The sequence below is a fragment of the Crocodylus porosus genome, unplaced genomic scaffold (genome assembly GCF_001723895.1).
Source record: "Crocodylus porosus isolate Cpor-Errol unplaced genomic scaffold, CroPor_comp1, whole genome shotgun sequence".
NCBI lineage: Eukaryota > Metazoa > Chordata > Crocodylia > Crocodylidae > Crocodylus > Crocodylus porosus.
The window spans coordinates 1656582-1674015 of NW_017728932.1; the positions used below are offsets into that span (position 1 = coordinate 1656582).

The window sequence follows — 17434 nt, forward strand, 5'->3', positions numbered from 1 at the left end:
CTCATCTTTTCCTGCTGGGATCAGTTCTTGGAGCAGATGTACTCGTGGACTTCTTGGGGCTCACCATCTATGTCATGATGGCCTGTGACCTCAGAAGACTGGACTTGGTAGTCAAAATAGTCCTTTACAGTCTTGTGTTCCTCATTCCTCTGGAAGAATACACTCCAGTGGTGGATTGTTCCCATTCTGAAAGGCAAATTCATTCAGGCAGGTTTCTGCTACACTGTCCAAATTGCCCAGAATGCCAAAAATGCAGTGTACAACCAGATCTGAGGCTGGTTTCCAGTGCCTCTCCCCCCCGGCATGCCTGGAGGGCAGAGATACAAGCTAGGAGGCCCAGAAACACGTGCAGCACAGCAAGGAATATCAGAAAACAACATGGTCCAAGGGAAGAAGAACATCCTATGGGGAGAGGCAGGATCTGTGACCTAGGACCTAAACTGTGGCAAATGTGGGTGCCTCAGTTATTGGCAGCCTTCAGCACTGGACATACAGGGGCCTGGCTGGCAGAGGTGCTTCACACCCACTGCCCAGTTAGAGCCCAGTTTACCGCTTCAGTTACAGAGTCACAAGCACTCGGCTCCTGAGCCAGCCAGGACTGGGCACCTCCTTTGTGAATTCTGGGCCTGGGTGCTCTGTTCCTGGGTTTCTCCATCTATAAAGTGTTTGGGCGCAAGGGGCAGCTTGGGACCTGCCCACCCTAGCCCAGGTCAAGAGTGCTGCATTCGAGTCCAGGGTGGGTGGTCTTCCTGGTGAAACACTAGGCCAAGACTCAGAAGATTCGGAAGTGGCGCAGACCCCCCTATGGGGTGACTTGACCACGTGGGGCTGGGTTCTTAAGGGTTGAGTGTCTGCAATGGGCGCATTGCCCGAAGAACTCAGCTCCTGGTCAGGCAGATTTTTATTAGAGATCAGTACCCATCATATGGAAAATCTGGCTGAGCTGTGGGGACCAAGTGCTTCTGTGCCTTGTTTCCCCTTCTGCAGGACATGGGTGATAATAACACTGTCCTACCTCAGAGGAGCTTTGTGAAGGTAACTCCTCAGGGCCTGGTGCTCACAGGATGACAGCTGCAGGGCTGACATCAAATCCCCTATCATTCACAGCACCTCAGGCTGAAGGGACCATGAGATTCATCCTGTCTTGCTTCCAGAGACCCTCATCCTGTTGAACCAAACAAATAGGTTCACAGCTGAGCAGGGCTCAGATCTAGGGTCCCAGCTCCTGCCTGCCTGCAGTATCACTAAGTCCCAACAGAGCTGGTGAGGGATTGAGCAGCTGGGTGTCAGCCGGAGCAAAGCTGCATACACCAGCTAGGATAAGGCCTAGCCTCAGATACTTTTGCTCCTTCATTGCAAACTTGAGGGGAAGATCACAGCCCCCTGCAAGTCCAGCCCAGCTGCTAAAAGGGCATTGTTCATCCTCCCACTCCCACCCAGCCAAAAGGGATGGCCTCATACCCTAGCCTCGCTGCTCTGTTTTCAACAGGGGGGTTGAGCACTTTGGAAGAACCAGCCTGACCTGTTTGCTATCAGGACTGGGTCCTCCCAAGGGGGACAGGTAGTGGGAGGGATGCAGGCGGGGGGTGGGGGGGAGAAGAGGAGTGACAGTAGACAACCTCGGGGTTGGGTTGTGGGGAAAGATCCTACCCTTGTTGTCCTCTTCACACCAGTACACTGGGCAGCGGGAGAGGCAGCGTGACCTCAGAGGTGTCTGCTCCGATTCAGAGGAAAGCACGGGGAGAACCAGGGCTACCATGGAGCTGCCCCTGGTGCTGCTGGTGCTGACTGGGAGCTGCCTAGTCAAGGGCCTAGGTAAGTTTTCATTACTACAGGGGATGTTACAAGGTGCTGCTTTTCCTTTGTGAGGAGAGGCTGAAGGCTGTGGGGAGGGGGCAGAGCCGGGCAGGGAGAGCTCTAGGAGCCAACAGGTTTTTTCTGCTAAATCTATAATGGAAGAAGGGAATTTGGTGGGGACGGGGCGTTCCTCCCCAAAACGTCAGTCGGGGAGACATGAAACCCCTTGTATCCTACAGCTGTTGAATGGCTTTGCATTAAGATCACTGCTCCTGCTGCTCTTGGGGAAGCATTTGAGGCCTGATCCAAAGCCCACTGGAGAGAGTGGAAAGACCCACTGGTTTCCACTGGGCTTTGGGTCAGCTTCGTGATGAGTGCCTCAGGACCAGCTTGCCGCCAGAGGCAGGTGGCCCCGGCATCAGCATGGAGCTGGGCTGCGTTCCCACCCATGGCTTTCACTTGGCTAGAGGGACCTCCGGGTGGGTCTTCTGTCCCCGGGCAGTCACGCAGCCTCAGAGCAGCAGGGAGAGCTGGGCCTCTGAACTGGGCACCTACTGTTTGGATTTGTTAATGTGGGCAAAGAACTGGGCACCTCTTGGAAGAGACTGAAACCAGGGCCACCTGCAGCTCTTTGGTGAAATGAAGCTCATGGAACCAGTCTGTTCCCCCGGCCCAGCGTCTACACTGGGTAGCAATGGCATTAGTCAGCCTCAACGAAGGGGGCATGGAGCTGAATGGGCTGTGGAGACTGAACCGTCTTCTCAGGGCACAAGTGGCATCTCTGCACCAGGGTTGGGGCCCATTGGCCCTGCTGGCGTCCATGCTGTACCCGTCTGGGTCAGGGATTGTAAGCTGTCTGGGGAAGGGGATATCTGTATCTTGGGCCTGGACAGCAGCAAGTGCATCACTGCAACTACAACACAACTGAGCAGTAAAGACTCTGGGGTCCAGAGCTGCCAGTCCGGCAGCTGTTCAGTCACAGAGGACTATGGTGCTCCTTTAGAACCGGACTGGGCAAGCACCGGCCCATGGTCTGTGAAGGACAATTTGGAAAGCAGGAAGGCCTGGACAGGAGCAAGTACAACTGGTTACACCTCTGTGATTAGCACCAGCAGGTATTCAGGTGAGACTAGTTTGAGCTGTGAACTCCCAGAGCGATGTGAGGGGAACTGGTGAAAGCATTAGTCTACCAGTTCTCCTCTCGCCCGCTCCTTACCAAGTCCCTCCCTGCTGGCCCCAGGCTCCAGCTGCTTTCTGAGTTCTGGGATGGAGCCCCACAGCCCTGCTGGGCACCAGGCACCTTTAAACCTCATGGACTTCCCACACAAAGCACAAGAAGCTGCTAAGACCTTTCCAAACGTGTGTCCAGTAAGACAGGCAGGGCAGGGGGTGGGCAGGCAGGGAGACACTGGAAAGACCACGGCAGCCGAGCATGCTGAAAGAAGAGGGAAGCAGGTGTTTGGGGGCTTGCTTACTTGGTTGGAGGTGGATGGGAATGGTTTCCAGAGGTTTGGAAGTTAGGATAGGGCAGAGCTCTAGTAGCCTGTCCATCTGCTTTGCAGGAAGCCCTTTCCCAGGCTGAACCATGGGGGCATCAGTCACATTGGTACCCAGGGCACAGATCAGCTGGCACAGATCGGTGTTGCTCTATTGTAGGCAGCAAGCAATGCCTTTTTGCCTCTGGAGCCCTGCCAGCCTAGAGCAAAGAAGGAGCCAGCCCAGGATGCCAGCAGGAGCCTTGGAAGTGAATGCAGCTGAGGCAGAGTCCCTGATTTAGGATGACAGGGACCTCCAAGATGGCATGGTCCATCCCCTGCACAGACACAGGATTTCCTGCTCCCAAACTAGCCCAGGCAGCTGTCTGGGGTTGGTTTGAGGCACCTAGTTTGTGCATTTACCTCTTGGCAGCGAGGCAGTGAAAATTCAAATGGTGCACAGCCTCACCCTGCACATGCCTGCAGTCTTTTATTCCCAGTGCAACTTCTGATGGATCTCCCATGCAGTGGAAAAGGGGAAGGCTTGAACACCCTGTCTCTCTCGGGCCCTACCACGTGTTCCCCTTACTGGCACTTACTGTGTTCCCCCTTGTGGTCCCCCAGACCTAGTGCCCTACACGCCGCAGATCACAGGCAACTCCCTGGAAGGGAAGCTCACAGCTTCCACCTTCAGCCTGGACCAGCCCATCTGCATTTTCGATCAGTACGTGAACGCCACTGATGACATCTGGCTAGTTGTTGCCTTCGCTAATGGTACGTGCTGCTAACCTCACTGTACCTCTTGCTCGTTTGACTTCCCTTGCACTCGGGCACTGTCTGTCAAGGAGGAACATCACTGCCTCTACTTACCTTCTGCTTCCTTGGTCCCATTTGAACTCTGCCTCTTCTCTAGGGGAGACCGGTTTGTAGCTCCACTGTCTTTCCCACCTAATCTATAGCCACTGGGGTAGCAAAGGCAGCCTGGGCAGCACAAGGCACTGAGAGGCCTAGGCACTCATCCTGGCTCTGCTACTGGCTTACTCTGTAGCTTTGAGTAATTAATTCACTTAGGCTTGAATTTCCAGAATGACTTCTGATGCCCAGGGCCTCAAGACTGAGAGATCTAAGACAGTGGGAAAACTATGTAAGAGCTCACCCTGAGGGCTCCCAATGTCTTTTTCAGTCCAGGCAGGGTGGACAGCTGCCATTCAGACTAACTGCACTGCCTCCAGCCATTGGTAAAGGGAAACATACTTTTAAGGCCTTCAAGGCCAATAGTTTGAATAGTAGTAATGGGTGTTAGCCCATGCACCTGCATGGCATTTTAGGGTAAGAGGCTGATAGGTTCCCAGGAATGTGGGGTCAGTCATGGTGGGTTGGAGCCACTGGTTCTGCAGGTTTGTCGTCTCTACTCTAGACAATGCCTGAGGGGAAACCTTGCCCTTCAGTTTGCTCCCAGCTGCTGCACCAGGCTGTGTGGAGGGGAGGGGAAGAGAGGGGAGAGATGTACCTTCCTTACTCCTGCACATTATCAGTTCCCACCCTGGGGCATGGCCCTCAACTGCTCTTATCTCAGCCTGTTTACAATGGGGATAACTTTATCTGGCCTTTCGCAGGTATCTGCCTCTGGGGCAGAGGTGCTCATAACAGCCCTGTGATATTCCCAGCCCAGCCAGTAGGGCCAGTGTTGCCTGCCAACTACCATCACTCTGTTGCTGTTGCATCTTAGGTTCCCATCTGCGCCCCAGGCCTGGAACATTTCTATCCTCCTGTGTATCACAGTCTACCTATATGGCTCTGCCACCAGTTCAACAATAGGCTCCCTCATGTCCCCCACCCTGCAGGCTGCTCAGCGCTCTCTGTCCTTGTAGGGGAGAGGGGGACACTGTCATTGGCACCCAGAGGCACCGGTTGATATGGCCTTGCCATTCAGCAGACATGTCCCACTCTGGCTTTGGCTTCTCCTGCACAGCCATGCTATAAAGATGCAGGCAGGATTTGTGGCCATTGTCACAGGACAGTGCCAGATTACCCCAGGAGTTTTGCCAGCCCACACCAAACAAGGAACACATGCAGTAGAGATGCAGTTTCTCTACCAAGAGGCCTCTCAGGCCTGGGGTAGGGTTTTGCTACAGAGTTAACGTGGGTGAGCAGCACCCCAGGCTGAACAGCAGGGTTAGCCTGGCTGAGGTGCGAGCAGCCACAGGGCACAACACCATCTGTATTAACGCACCTTCCTAGGACTGCCCTCTGAGCCCGTCATTAGGACTTCCGAGTGTAACCCACGGTTCTGCAATAAACTGAGCCGCTCTGTGAATTGTGAGAAAGTTCATGTCTCCTTCTGGGCACACCGGGGGAATTGTGGGAAGACGCTGGAGGAAAGCAAGCATTCAAGTGATGTAACCTGTGTCCTTGCTGCAGATTACCAGCCCCAGTGGAAGCCGTAAGCAGGTTTTATCCTGTTTAGCCTGAGTATAAAGCATCACCCAACTCAGGTCAGAGACCAGAGGAGGTGTTGGCGTAGTGCCCAAGGGAGAGCCCAAGTTCACTCTCCGCTGGCCACATGCCCTTTTTCAGGTCATAAGCCCAGCCTCTGCTATAGCTACAGCAGCAGCCTCGTGCTTTTAGAATAGACAGGTGCAAGTTGTAGCCTCACCTCTAGTCCTGAACAGGTGTAGTGTTTGCAAGTCTGCTGTAACCAGGACCTTGACCAGTCCTGAGAATATCCTTGCTCTGTGTGTGTTTCTAGCTGTACAGTGTTTGGATTGCAGATTTTTAGTGTGTTCATATCCCTAGGATCACAGTACCTGAGCCCCTCTGTGGCAACAGTTAGCCTCCCAGCATGTCTCCATGACATGAGGAAGGTTGAGATTTTCATTGTATCCACAGGCAATTAAGGCACAGAAAGGTTAAATGACAGCCCAAAGTCACCTAGGAAGTCACTGGCAAGGCTGGGATTCAACCCTGATCACCCAGGATCTTGGCATTGCCTCACTTCTGCCTCTCTCACCCCTAAGCTGACCAATGCTCCCTCTCACCTCATCTTTAACCAACAGCAACCTCCAGTGTGAAAAACCCGACATCTCGCAATGATATCCCACCCTACCAGCGGCTCTCGACTGCTCTCCATTACATGACCCTGAGGACTACCATCACCTTCTTCCCATGTCCTAGGAGCAGCAACACAAGCGTGCTCAGAGTGGGCAGTGATGCTTTCTGCAGGAATGACAACAGCCGGCAGCACTGCAATGGACCCCTGCCCAACCCCGGGCCCTACAGGTGAGGCAGGATGACCCCAAGATAAATCAGCAAGGCATCACCTGCCTCGAGGGGCACATCCCCCATCGTGTACACCCAGGGGGATGCAGAATAACCTCTTGGCAGTCTGTAGAAACCGTTGGTCAGTAAAACAGGCAGCTGGAGGCAGGAGGGGGCTCAGTCCAGCTGTATATGGAGAAGGGATGTTAGTGGGTTTTTTGGATTGCAGAAGGTAGCTCTGAAGACCACCAGGCATAGAGCAGGACCTCTAATGTGCTAGGCAGTGTACAAACACAGCACAGACAGAGGTCCCTGCCCCAAAGAGCTTACTGTTAAGACATTAAACATCTTTCATATCAAGGGCCCCATCTCTTCCCTCCCAGCCTTGCAAGTTCCCTATCACCTCTGAGCAGTACAGCATCTTGGACTGGACAGGCACCTGGATGGGATCATATGATCCCAGGTTTGATGACCCCTGCCAGGGGCACGGGGTCAGACTAGGTGGCCCACTGAGACCCCTTCCAACCCTAGAATCTATGAGTCTGCACCTTGGCTGCATCTGAGTTTTCTCTCCCCCAGTTACTTCTCTCTCCAGCATATGCATGCTCTAAGGAGATTCCTGGTTCTTTTTCACCCACTTTATATGGCTGGGCTGACTAAGGGACAAGGAGGGTCAGTGACATTTCCAGGAGCCTTCCGGCTTCCAGTCCTTGGACCACAGGGTTAGGGATCTCTTGCTTGCTAAGGATTTGGTTGCCTTAGTGACTCCTGGGCTCTTGAAGAACTCATGCCCCCAGTGTGTTCCTGGCCCCTGTCCTTACAACCATGATGTAGGTGCCACCTGCACCTCTTCAGCAGGGGGAGGGAAGATTTCTCCTCCATTCTCTCCTTCCTACTTATTCTGGCATGTGATCCCCCAGGACCTGAGATGCTTCAGGGACCTTGAGCCTGGGATTTTTTTATGCTTGCTGTCTCTAGTTTCCCAAAGAGCAGATTCAAAGGGGGCAAGATCACAATCCTTTTGTTCCTACACCATGTGGCTTCTGAGAGCAGGGGCTTTCTTCATGCTCCCAGTCAGAGTGAGACCCAATAGCTGGACACTGAAAATAAACAAATGCATGTGAGAAATATGGAGGAATGTTTAAATAGGGAGGACAATTAACTGCTGGGGATTCTCCAGCACTCAAGAATCACTATCTGTCCTTCCAAAAGAAATGTCACAACTCAAAAAGAAGCCACAGCCTCACTCCAGTAATGAATGATAAGGCTCTGTGGCCTGCAGAAGGGACAATATCAGTCCTTTCCAGCCTTAAAATTCAGACAAGATAAAAGTCCAGAGCATCTGCTGGTCTCATACACTACAGCTCCTTTAGATCCGCCACAGGTCCATCACTTCACACCAGCAGAGCGTCAACCCCTCCAGTAGGCAAAAGTCTTGGACTGGCTAACATGGACAGACCCAGGGATTGCCTGTTAAACAGGGTGTTTTTTATCACGGAGCACAGGGGCCCTATCTGGCTTTGCAATTTGCTTCAGCATCTCTGGTGCCAAAGGGAAAGAGGGGCTGGATTCCAGCTAGATTTCACTGACCTTCTCTCTTTCCTCCACGCTCCCCCTCCTTTCAGAGTGAAGTTTCTCATCCTGGATTCCAGTGGCGCCAAGGCAGAGACAAGATGGTCTGAAAGAATCACTCTGAAGCAAGGTAACACCAGCAGGACAGGGACCACTTACCAGTTTCACTGGTAGGGCTCTTGTTCCCTTTACGCCCTGCATGTGCCTATTCGCACTGCCTGGACAGCGCAAAAAATGGCTGCAGACTGCCAGAGTTTGTAATGAATCCCTGAGAGCTAGCACTGACCTATGCCTGAAATGGACTTTCTTACAGGGTCTCTTCACAAGTGCAGCGGCCCCTTCCCCTCTCAGAAAGACTCGGCTTTTCATAACCCAAGTTTTAACTCCTGGGACTCATTTGGTCTCACTGACGGGTGAGCCAGATGGAACAGCACTGCCTCTCCACATTTGGCCTCATAGCAGCAGTCCAGCATACACCCTGTATGACAACCGTTTTCCAGTCCTCGGGGGGAATCATGGAAAGGATGACACTTGTCAAACAGTCATGATACTGAACCAGAGAGGAAAGTGAAAGCTCAGCAAGGAAATTACTGAGCAGGACTGAGCACTACAGAGGGAACTGGGCCCCACTGATCCCAACCTCTGCCATCTTCCTCCCTATTTCTGCCCAGGACCTCCCTGTCCTCCCAGACCCTTCCGTATCCAGCACCCCATAGCTGGTTTCTCCTCCCTTTGCACACCTTCCTCTCCATGCCTGCACTGAAAGCCTGCCCTGTGGAGGGCACGGCACTGGATTCAGTGCTTCAGGAGACCCCCTCCACTCCTCTCTCCCTCTGCTGCAGGCCACAGGTCAAGCACCATTGACACCTGGCCAGGGAGGCGCAGCGGCACCATGATTGTCATCACCGTCATCCTTTCCAGCTTAGTCGGCATCCTGACCCTCGCATTCCTCTGCACAAGTGCCTATGAGTGGTAAGCCCCAAGGGGAACGCAGAGCAGCCCAGCTTTTCTGCTAAGGGAGCGATCTGTCAGCCTGAGCCAGTGGGACCCTAAGGCCCCCCCAGCACTTGGTCACCTCCTGTGGACTGCGTCCCCCTGGCTGGTGTGAATGGGTCTGGCTGGACCTGGGACCCTCTGTTGTTCCCTTGGGTGACCCCTGGTGCCCACAGCGCCCAGCCAGCTGGCTTACACCAGAGGCCTGTTTAAACCTGCCAGCAGGGACACCGCAAGGCACTGGAGAGAACAGAAGGAGGTCTGCGTGCTACCTGCAGCTTCCCCTCTCCAGCAGCGGCAGGCCCAGCCTCTCCAGACAGACAGTCCCCTTTCTCCAGAGAGCAGCTTTCTGACTTGTTCAGTCCTAGGGAGCTGTCTGTGTGGAGCTTAGCTGGCACCAGTCTTTTCCCTTGCCTGCCTGGAGGTGTCTGAAGTGGCCCCATTGCTTTGCCTCCCTGCGCAGAGGCTGCCCTTCAGCCACGGCCCCACAAGAAGGCAGAGGGCACATCCCATGGCCATCACACGAAGCATCCTCCCATAGTACTGCCCTTCATGCTATGACTCCATTACTCCCGCCAGGCTCTTGGCCACAGGTTTCAGCTTTGCTTTGAACAGAAAACCAATTTTGGGGTTATTTCTTTTCCCAGCCATTTTCCCTCAGGAGCAGTTACCCCAGTTTCCCAACCAGTTGCCCTCAGCACCTGGTGGGAGGAGGCCAGGGTGGGGCCAGCTTGTCCTGGGGGCCTTCCTGCCCCACCATCTCAGCTGGGCGGAGGGTAGTTTGGCCTCTGCACAGCCAGCAGCTCAGCCAGGCGCCGTGGGAGGGCCGGGAGGGGGTACTGTCCTGTCCCTGTGCATCTCCCTGCAACTGACTGCCTCCGTGTTTACATCTCTTGGTCTCTTGCAGCTTTAAGCTCTGGCAGCGAGAGGATCCTGCCGTGGCAGAGGAGCCGCCTGCTGGGTCCTTCAAGGGGCGGCACTATGACACCCACCACATCCCTCCATCTCAGGCCCCACCCCAGCCCCCCAGCGACGTGCCAGGGTCCCCAGCTGCCTCCTCTTAGCCACAGCTTCCCTTGCTCCATGGTCCCCAGCTCGCTGATGTTCACTCAGGCTCTACTATGGCTTCAACTTCCCTGCTGGCCCCTGACCCCAGCGCCCCCACCCTGCTCCCCACTACACAGCCCCCATTCCTGCACCCAGCCCAGCGCTGTATTCACACGCCCTGGGCTGCCAGGCCTCAATGGCACCAGGAAGGGAGGGGACCCCGCGCAGGCCCTCAGCTCGAGTCCCTGCCTTCCTGTTGTCGCTTCTAGTGCCCTGCCTGGTTGTGGCTCTTGCAAACACACCCCGCTCCCGGCCCCGTCAATCAAAGGTCAGGCTCTGCTAACTCCCCATGCCGCTCCCCAGTGCTGAGCTCAGGGCTTGGTGCCCACCAGCTCCTCTCCACAATTTGTGGCTCTCAGGATCCATTTGGTTCCCGGACCTACTGATGGGGCCAGAATAACAATAGGAGCCTGTGGAGGGGGGTTGCCGAGGTGCAGATGCTGGCAGGCGTCCCTCGCCAGGATCCTGTGCCAGTGAGGCAGATGCTGTAAGCAGCCACAGCGTCGCTGACAGGGTGAGGCCACATGGGGACATCACAGCACAAGGATGCGGGGAGGCAGGAGGCGAGAGTATGGGCAGCTGGATCCCCTTTCTGCAGAGCCTCCAGGTAAGCAGAGGAAGCAGCCCCGGGTGCTCCACAGAAGGAGCCTCCTCTTGCCCAGGGCACATCCCGGGGTGCTGTGCTAGCCTGGCAGGTCCGCCTTGTCCTGTTGATTCTCTTGTCCAGGGGTGGTAACACTGCAACAAGAGCAAAGACCCTAGGCACAGAAAGGCCAGCAGCAAACCAAGCCCAGCCCAGTCCAGCCCAGCCTGATCTTCCCTCTGCTAAAATGCCAGCGCTGTATCCACAGTGGGGAACAAGCAAGGGCTTGCTGTTCTCAGTGGCTTTTCTCTCCACCCCAGCAGAGCAGAAGCTGCTCCAGGAGACAGGCATAGGCCTGGGCCTGACTCCTGGACCGAAACAGCTCTCTGAAGTTTGAGGGAGTCCAGACATTATCATTCCCCTCTGCCTGGCTGTCTGACATGTGACAGTCCTTCAGGGGAGCCCAGAACGGGCCCAGCCAGTACAGCCAACACCAACAGGTGACTGGGGAAGAAAGCAAGCAGCATTCCCCCTCCGCAGCCTATCCCCATGGCTTCTAAGTCCAAGACAGTTATCTAGGTGAGAGCTGAGCCATCTAGCCAGGCCAAAGTCTGGGAGCAAAGCCAAAGTCTCAGTTTAATGGCTACTGACATTGGTTTGTCTTACCAGTGCTCTCAATTCAGTAGCCCAGCCAGGCTGTAACAGAGCTGTCCTACCAGGAGATGAATCAGCCCAGCAGGGGTGCAGATTGGGGAACTCTAGGCCTCATGTAAAGGACCAGATACCAGTTTCCCTCCCTGGCCCCAGTAGGAAGCCATCCTCGGGGACCATCCAGCGGGCCGGGACTGTGAGAGGCTCAGCTTCCTGTACGTATTGCTGGGGGAAGGGGTCAGTCTTTATACAAATGATCTGTCCTCTGAGAAGTAAACTGTAGTATGCATTTTTAAAGTGCTGCATCTCTGTTGCCCTTCCTGACCTCTGTAGCTGTCCCAAACCTTCCTGATCAGGGAGTGTCTAGGAGGCAGAACTGCTGAGCACACACTGCAGGCACAAACTGCTACACAGCTCCAGCTCCATCTTCACCCAGCTTTGTTTACCACCCCACCAAACAATGTGGCCATGGTATAACTGCAAGAAAATGGTGCATTCCAGGAGCCAGAGATGTCATGAATGACATTTCCCTAACATGGCACCTTCCACCAGAAGGACTTACCAAGTGCATTGGCATCAACTGGGTGCAGCAGCTGCTTGATATACAGCAATGCCGCACAGCCAGGAAAGGCCTCAAGCACCCAACGCTACAGAGGGGATCCATGAGCAAACTAAACTGTGTAAAGACACAATCATCTTAGGCCAAGGAATGTCACAGCACTTTCCTGCAGGCGGGTGGATGTGCAAGGAGGCTGGAGGGTGAAAGAGGCTCAGAGAAAGACTGAGCTGGAGGGGAAGGGGTGGCCTGTGTCTGAGTAAGAGGCAGGGCTACTCAGTGCTGATGCAGCCCTTGCAATGGGAAGAATAAGGATTGCACACATGCCCCATGAAAATGGGCTGCGGGGGGGAATGCATCTCTGTGCAAGACAAAATGTGAAATGTTAGCCCTCGCCAATATGATCTCAGACAGCAACAATCCTGCTGGCTAACGCCTTGCACAGGAAGCTGGAGCTCCCATCCTGAATCAGGAGCACGGGTGGAGACAGGCCAGTGCAGTGGGTATAGCACAGCCTTTGGGAGTCTCTGTTACTAACCTCCTATGTGCCCTTGGCCATGTCCCTTCCTCTCCATTTCCTGATCAGTAGAACGGGGACTACTGCAAGACAAGGCTTAAACAAGCAGGAAAAAATGGTTTATTCCCTCTTACACACACAAACTGCATGCACCTATGTGCACACCTGCAGGCATGCTCTTAACACCCATGCACATTGTCACACTCTAACGGAGCCCAACCTTTTGGCCATACATGGAGGGGAAAAAAAATTGGGGAGGGCTGAGTGCATGCACACGCCCCCCAGGTGGGAAAATCTGTGGGGGAAGGGGTGGCGGAGGGGAAAGAGCGATGGGGGCGGGGAAGAAGTGGGGCTGGGCCTGGGACTGGGCAGGGATCAGGAGGGAGCCAAGCTGACCCGGGGCTCCAGGGTTGTTGCGTGGTGTTGGTGCCCCCTGTGTCAAGAAATCTGCCACCCCCCCAGCCCCACACTGACCCCAGTTGCCTCCCTGCACCACCTGGGGGGGCCCAGACCTGGGGGCCGGAGTGGGGTCAACCTCAGCTGTGCTGCTGGGCTGGAGGGGACAGAGCCCCCGGGACTCCTACATCTGCTCCAAGTCATGGGGCGGGGGGAGTGGCTCCTGCTGCTGCATGTGTCCCAGGAGTGCATGGGAGCATGTGGCCCCAGATCTGTGCGGGCAGGGCAGAGCAGGCTGCCTCTGCAGGTTGACACTGGGGCTGCACTTGGCTCTCCCTGGCAGAGGGGTGGGGGCAACACTGGGAGGGGATTGAGGAGACTATGGTGAATTTTGGGGTGGCTGCAGCCCCCTCCCCCATAGCCCCCTCCCAGTGCCACCGCCGCCTGCAGTGAGAGCAGCCTGCCCTGCCCCACACTGATCTGGGGGCACATGTCCCCATGCCTCCCAGAGTGTGTGTAGCAGCGGGAGCCATGGCCCCTGGACAACTGCTCCCGGCTCAGTCCCGCACCCCTCCCCTAGCCCCAGCTCCAGGCCCACTCCCTCCTCGCCCCTGCTGCAGCCACTGGAAGCCCTTGGCCAGGCTGCCTTGCTGCCCTACCGCTGCCCCGCATTTGTGGGGGCTATGCCGCGTTAGCCCTCCCCGCTTCTCCCACCTATGCTTGTGGCAGATGCAGTACTGCAAGGCTGACCCTCCCTTTTCTTCTTCTAAGGCCTCCAGCTGGGAGGTATCGTCCCTCTTTCAGGGCAACAGGATCCACTTTACCCACCCCATCAGTGATCGGCTGCTGGGAGACACCCCCCATTGGCACTCTGGTGCCCCTCCAGACTTGGGAGGCACCAGTCGCCTATGCCTCCTGCACAGCCTGCCTCTCTCCTCAGCAATCCTCACTCCACAGTAGTTTCATAGTAGTTTGGGGTCAGAAGGGACCTGAATAGATCATCTAGTCTAACCCCCCAGCCACTGGCCAGAGCACACGCTGGGATCACACGACCCCACCCAGGTATTTGTTAGAAATATTATTATTAGGAATGCATAATGAATATAGAGTGTCATTGAAACTGCACAGTCTGCAGTTTCTGCCTCATATCTGATAAAGGGAAACACTATCAAAAACCCATTGTGCTAAAAAGTAACACTCCCTTCTACTGTATTGACCAATCTGTCAGCCTTTCTATGCTAAATCACACTCTCCTGACAATCCACATGAAGGATACAGACACTGTAATTCAATCAACTAACTCCTTGGGGGGGGGGAAGGGGGATTTTCAACCTTTGGTGACCTAGAGGGCTTTCTGGGCATGCGTAATTAGCTGATGCATATAAGCCTACCCGCCCCGCATACTTAAATAGTTAATTATAATGCACATGGGATGTATGACGTGACGTCATTAACATATATGTTTGTATGAACCGGAAAATGTTGTAAGAGTTCCTGTTTCTGCCCATGTGCTCAGGAGAGAGGGTATATAAGCTCTGGTTTGGGGTTTCCTTGGTGGTTCAGAGTAATCTGAGATTTTCTGTCTCTGCTCTGACCCTATTTGCAAATACATCTTTGGTGCTGCTAAAAATGTGTGCCTGAGGAATTATTATTCGCGAGCTTCCAAAAGAAACGAACCGCGATTTCTGCTTCATATTCATCCAACCTCTTTTTGAATTTACCCAAGATAGGAGCGAGGACCACTTCTCTGGGAAGTTGGTTCCAGATCCTAGCCATCCTAATTCTCCAGCAGCTTCTGGCCACTGTTCCTTGTCACCCAGGTGCTGCTGGGGGGAATAGGACCCTTCCTATTTGCTGCTGATCTCCCCTAATGAGTTTGTAGGCAGCCACCAGGTCCCCTCTCAGTCTCCACTTGCAGAGGCTGAACAGGTTCAGGTCCCTCAGCCTCTCCTTGCAGGGCTGTCTGCGTGATACCTCTCTCCACTGCTCCACTGAATTTTCCAGTAGAATTTCCCACAAAACCCGTCTGTAGCAGTTCGTACAGGAGGCAACACTCCCAGCCGGCTTCCCCCGGTCAGGTCCTTGCTCTGAGGATAAGAGGTTCTCTGCTCCTGACCCCAGGCGCTGCATCTGTTAGCACCATGCTGCCCCGTGCCCATCCGACCACAGTGCCCACTCTCTCCACCAGGTGTGCCAAGCCTCCTGGCTGTGTGGGAGCCAGCTGGCCTATTTCCCCAGCCCAGAAAAGGCTTGCTGCCACCCACCTCAGCCAAAAAACTGTTGGGGTACAGCCAGACTGAGACAGGAGGCCTTTTTTCTCCAATCCTACCTAGCCCAGTGCAGGCATGAAGTGGGCAGCCACTGCCCTCCTCCTGCCAGAGGCAGGGAGCCATGAAATGCCCTTGTCAGAGCAGGGCTGCCCTGCTGCCATACACCACTGCCTAAATTACTCTGCACCTTCAAGGTGAGTGAGTCAGTCACTGCTGCAGGGCCCAGCCCAGGTGGTGGGCAGGTGCTCTACAGCTCAGGCAGGTCAATCCCTCCCTCCTGCTTTCCCCTTAAGGTGGGAATGGAGGTGAGGGGCAGGCCAAAATTCACATCAGCTTTGCTCACACACATCAGTGACCCCAGTAGACAGGGATGCTCAGGGAGGAGCCCGCGTTTGCAAGAGAGAGGGAGCAGGGGGGTGAAACATGGATGTTGTTCCAGAGCGCAGGAGGTGCACCCAGGGGGAATGGGTCCCTGCAGTCATACAGCCAGTGAGGAGCCAGGCCTGAGCCAATGGTGAGGAAGAAGTTAATGTCTAGGGAATAAGTCAGTTCTGGCTGGGACCTTCCTGCCTGCCAGGGGTTAGTACAGCAAATGTGGTGCAAACTGTTCCAGCCTGTTGCCATCTTCCCACTAGCTCCTTCAGAGCTGCCCCCAATCATCCATCTCCCTTTGCTCTCTCCTTTCTGATCCTCCACAAACCTCTCCCCTCATAGAGACATCCCCTCCATACCACCCTACAGAGGAGTGGGGCTTGGTCCCCCATCCTGGAGAGTCTAGCTCTTGTGGTTACAGTGACTCTTGGGTCCCCATGTCAGGTGCAGCAGGAGGGATCATTCTGCCACATAAGCATCCAACCCCCCACTAAGCGCACAACAGAACCAGAGCTATTTTCACTGTAATTGTTTTCCATTAAAAAAACCACTGTTTTGGTACAGAGCCGATATTTTTAGGGTGGAGTTGCATCATTTTCAACAACATTTCATTTGAAAAAACTGATTTGCAAATAACCAAATACTCTGTTTTAGAATGAAGTGTTTTCATGTGAAAATGGGGGTGTAGGTTGTAGCCGCATTGGTCTTTGGGTGAATCTGGTAGCTTTTATTAGACCAATTTAAATAGTTGGAAATTCATGTGAAAATGGCTTTGTTTCCTCACACTGATGCCTACTAGTTAGCAGCAGCATTACTCTTCTGGCTCAGCTGTGTTTCAAAGCTGGTGTCCTACACTCAGAGAGAAGTAGGGCTGGATGGGACCTCCAGAGGTCAGCTAGTCCAACCCCTGCCCGAGTTAGGATCATCCCTATCCAAACCATCTCATACAACATCATGTAACCTCTGCATAAGGCAATGTTATCTGCAGGGGCCTCCTCAGCTTCCCATGCCTTGTTCACAAGTCACCGTCTCTACAGTGGCAAAGGAATCTCCACGTGCTGGAAGGCTGGCTGAAGAACAGGCTTCTCGAGAAATCGTGCTGGAAATCTCACGAAATCTCAGGCCTTTGTCCAAGTTTTTCAGCTCCTCCTGGATTCAGATGGGTCAGTCTTGCCCTGAGAACTGTTTTCCTTTTGGTGTTTTTGCTGAAACTGGGAAACACAGATCTGAGGGAAACCAAATAGACTCTAAACCAATGGTTCTCAACTTTTATACACTCAGGGTACTTATCGGAAAATGCCAGCTCTTACTTATTTTTTGACTATGGAAAATAATAGAGCAATTCTGTTTCAAAGAACTCAGAAATTTTGGAACAGGGCAGAGGGTTTTTGGCATCATGGATTCCTACTGAAACCTTGTGTTTTCTTGTAAATCATGTTTGCACCCTTAACCGCGCTAGCATTGCACCCTGTGACACCCTTGAAAGGATCTCAAGGCACCCCAGGGTACCATGGCACCTGCATTAAGAATCACTGTTCTAAAACTTCACCGCAGCTTTTGAACTGCTGATTGAAGCTTTGGAGGAAAATCTCTGCTGAGCTACTTCTCAAACTGGAATGCTCTCCAGAGATGAGCACACTCGCTCCTCATAACCATGCTTGCTAGCGGCTCTGTCTCCTTGCCGGCAGCCCTGACTCAGCTGAACCCATGTTCAGGCTTGTTACATTTTTCTTCATCACCTGCACTTGACCTTGGCATTTTTTCTAGCGGTGTTTGTTTTCACCCCACCTTCTGCAGAAACTTCCAGTGGGTGGGATGGGGCAGGCCAAGGCTCCTTTCCTTCTGAATGCTCCCTCTGTGGGCATGCAGTTTTCTACCAGGATGATA

The 17434-nt window shown here is 54.0% G+C and overlaps 1 protein-coding gene across 1 annotated transcript; it reads left to right on the forward strand.

Annotated features, from left to right (window-relative positions):
- Positions 1-1608: 1608 nt before the first annotated feature.
- LOC109317004 (uroplakin-3b-like) lies at positions 1609-11737 on the forward strand. Its single transcript, XM_019545406.1, has 6 exons — positions 1609-1815; positions 3897-4046; positions 6329-6551; positions 8156-8232; positions 8945-9074; positions 10003-11737. The coding sequence occupies exons 1-6, from the start codon at positions 1758-1760 to the stop codon at positions 10157-10159; spliced, it is 795 nt and encodes a 264-aa protein (XP_019400951.1). The 5' UTR covers positions 1609-1757; the 3' UTR covers positions 10160-11737.
- Positions 11738-17434: the final 5697 nt, after the last annotated feature.

Bases quoted from the DNA above. Each gene is read 5' to 3' on its own strand.
- LOC109317004 (XM_019545406.1), top strand. From the start codon at position 1,758: ATGGAGCTGCCCCTGGTGCTGCTGGTGCTGACTGGGAGCTGCCTAGTC. The intron at 1,816-3,896 runs GTAAGTTTTCAT...GTGGTCCCCCAG, and splicing joins CTGCCTAGTCAAGGGCCTAG to ACCTAGTGCCCTACACGCCG. The intron at 9,075-10,002 runs GTAAGCCCCAAG...GGTCTCTTGCAG, and splicing joins TGCACAAGTGCCTATGAGTG to CTTTAAGCTCTGGCAGCGAG.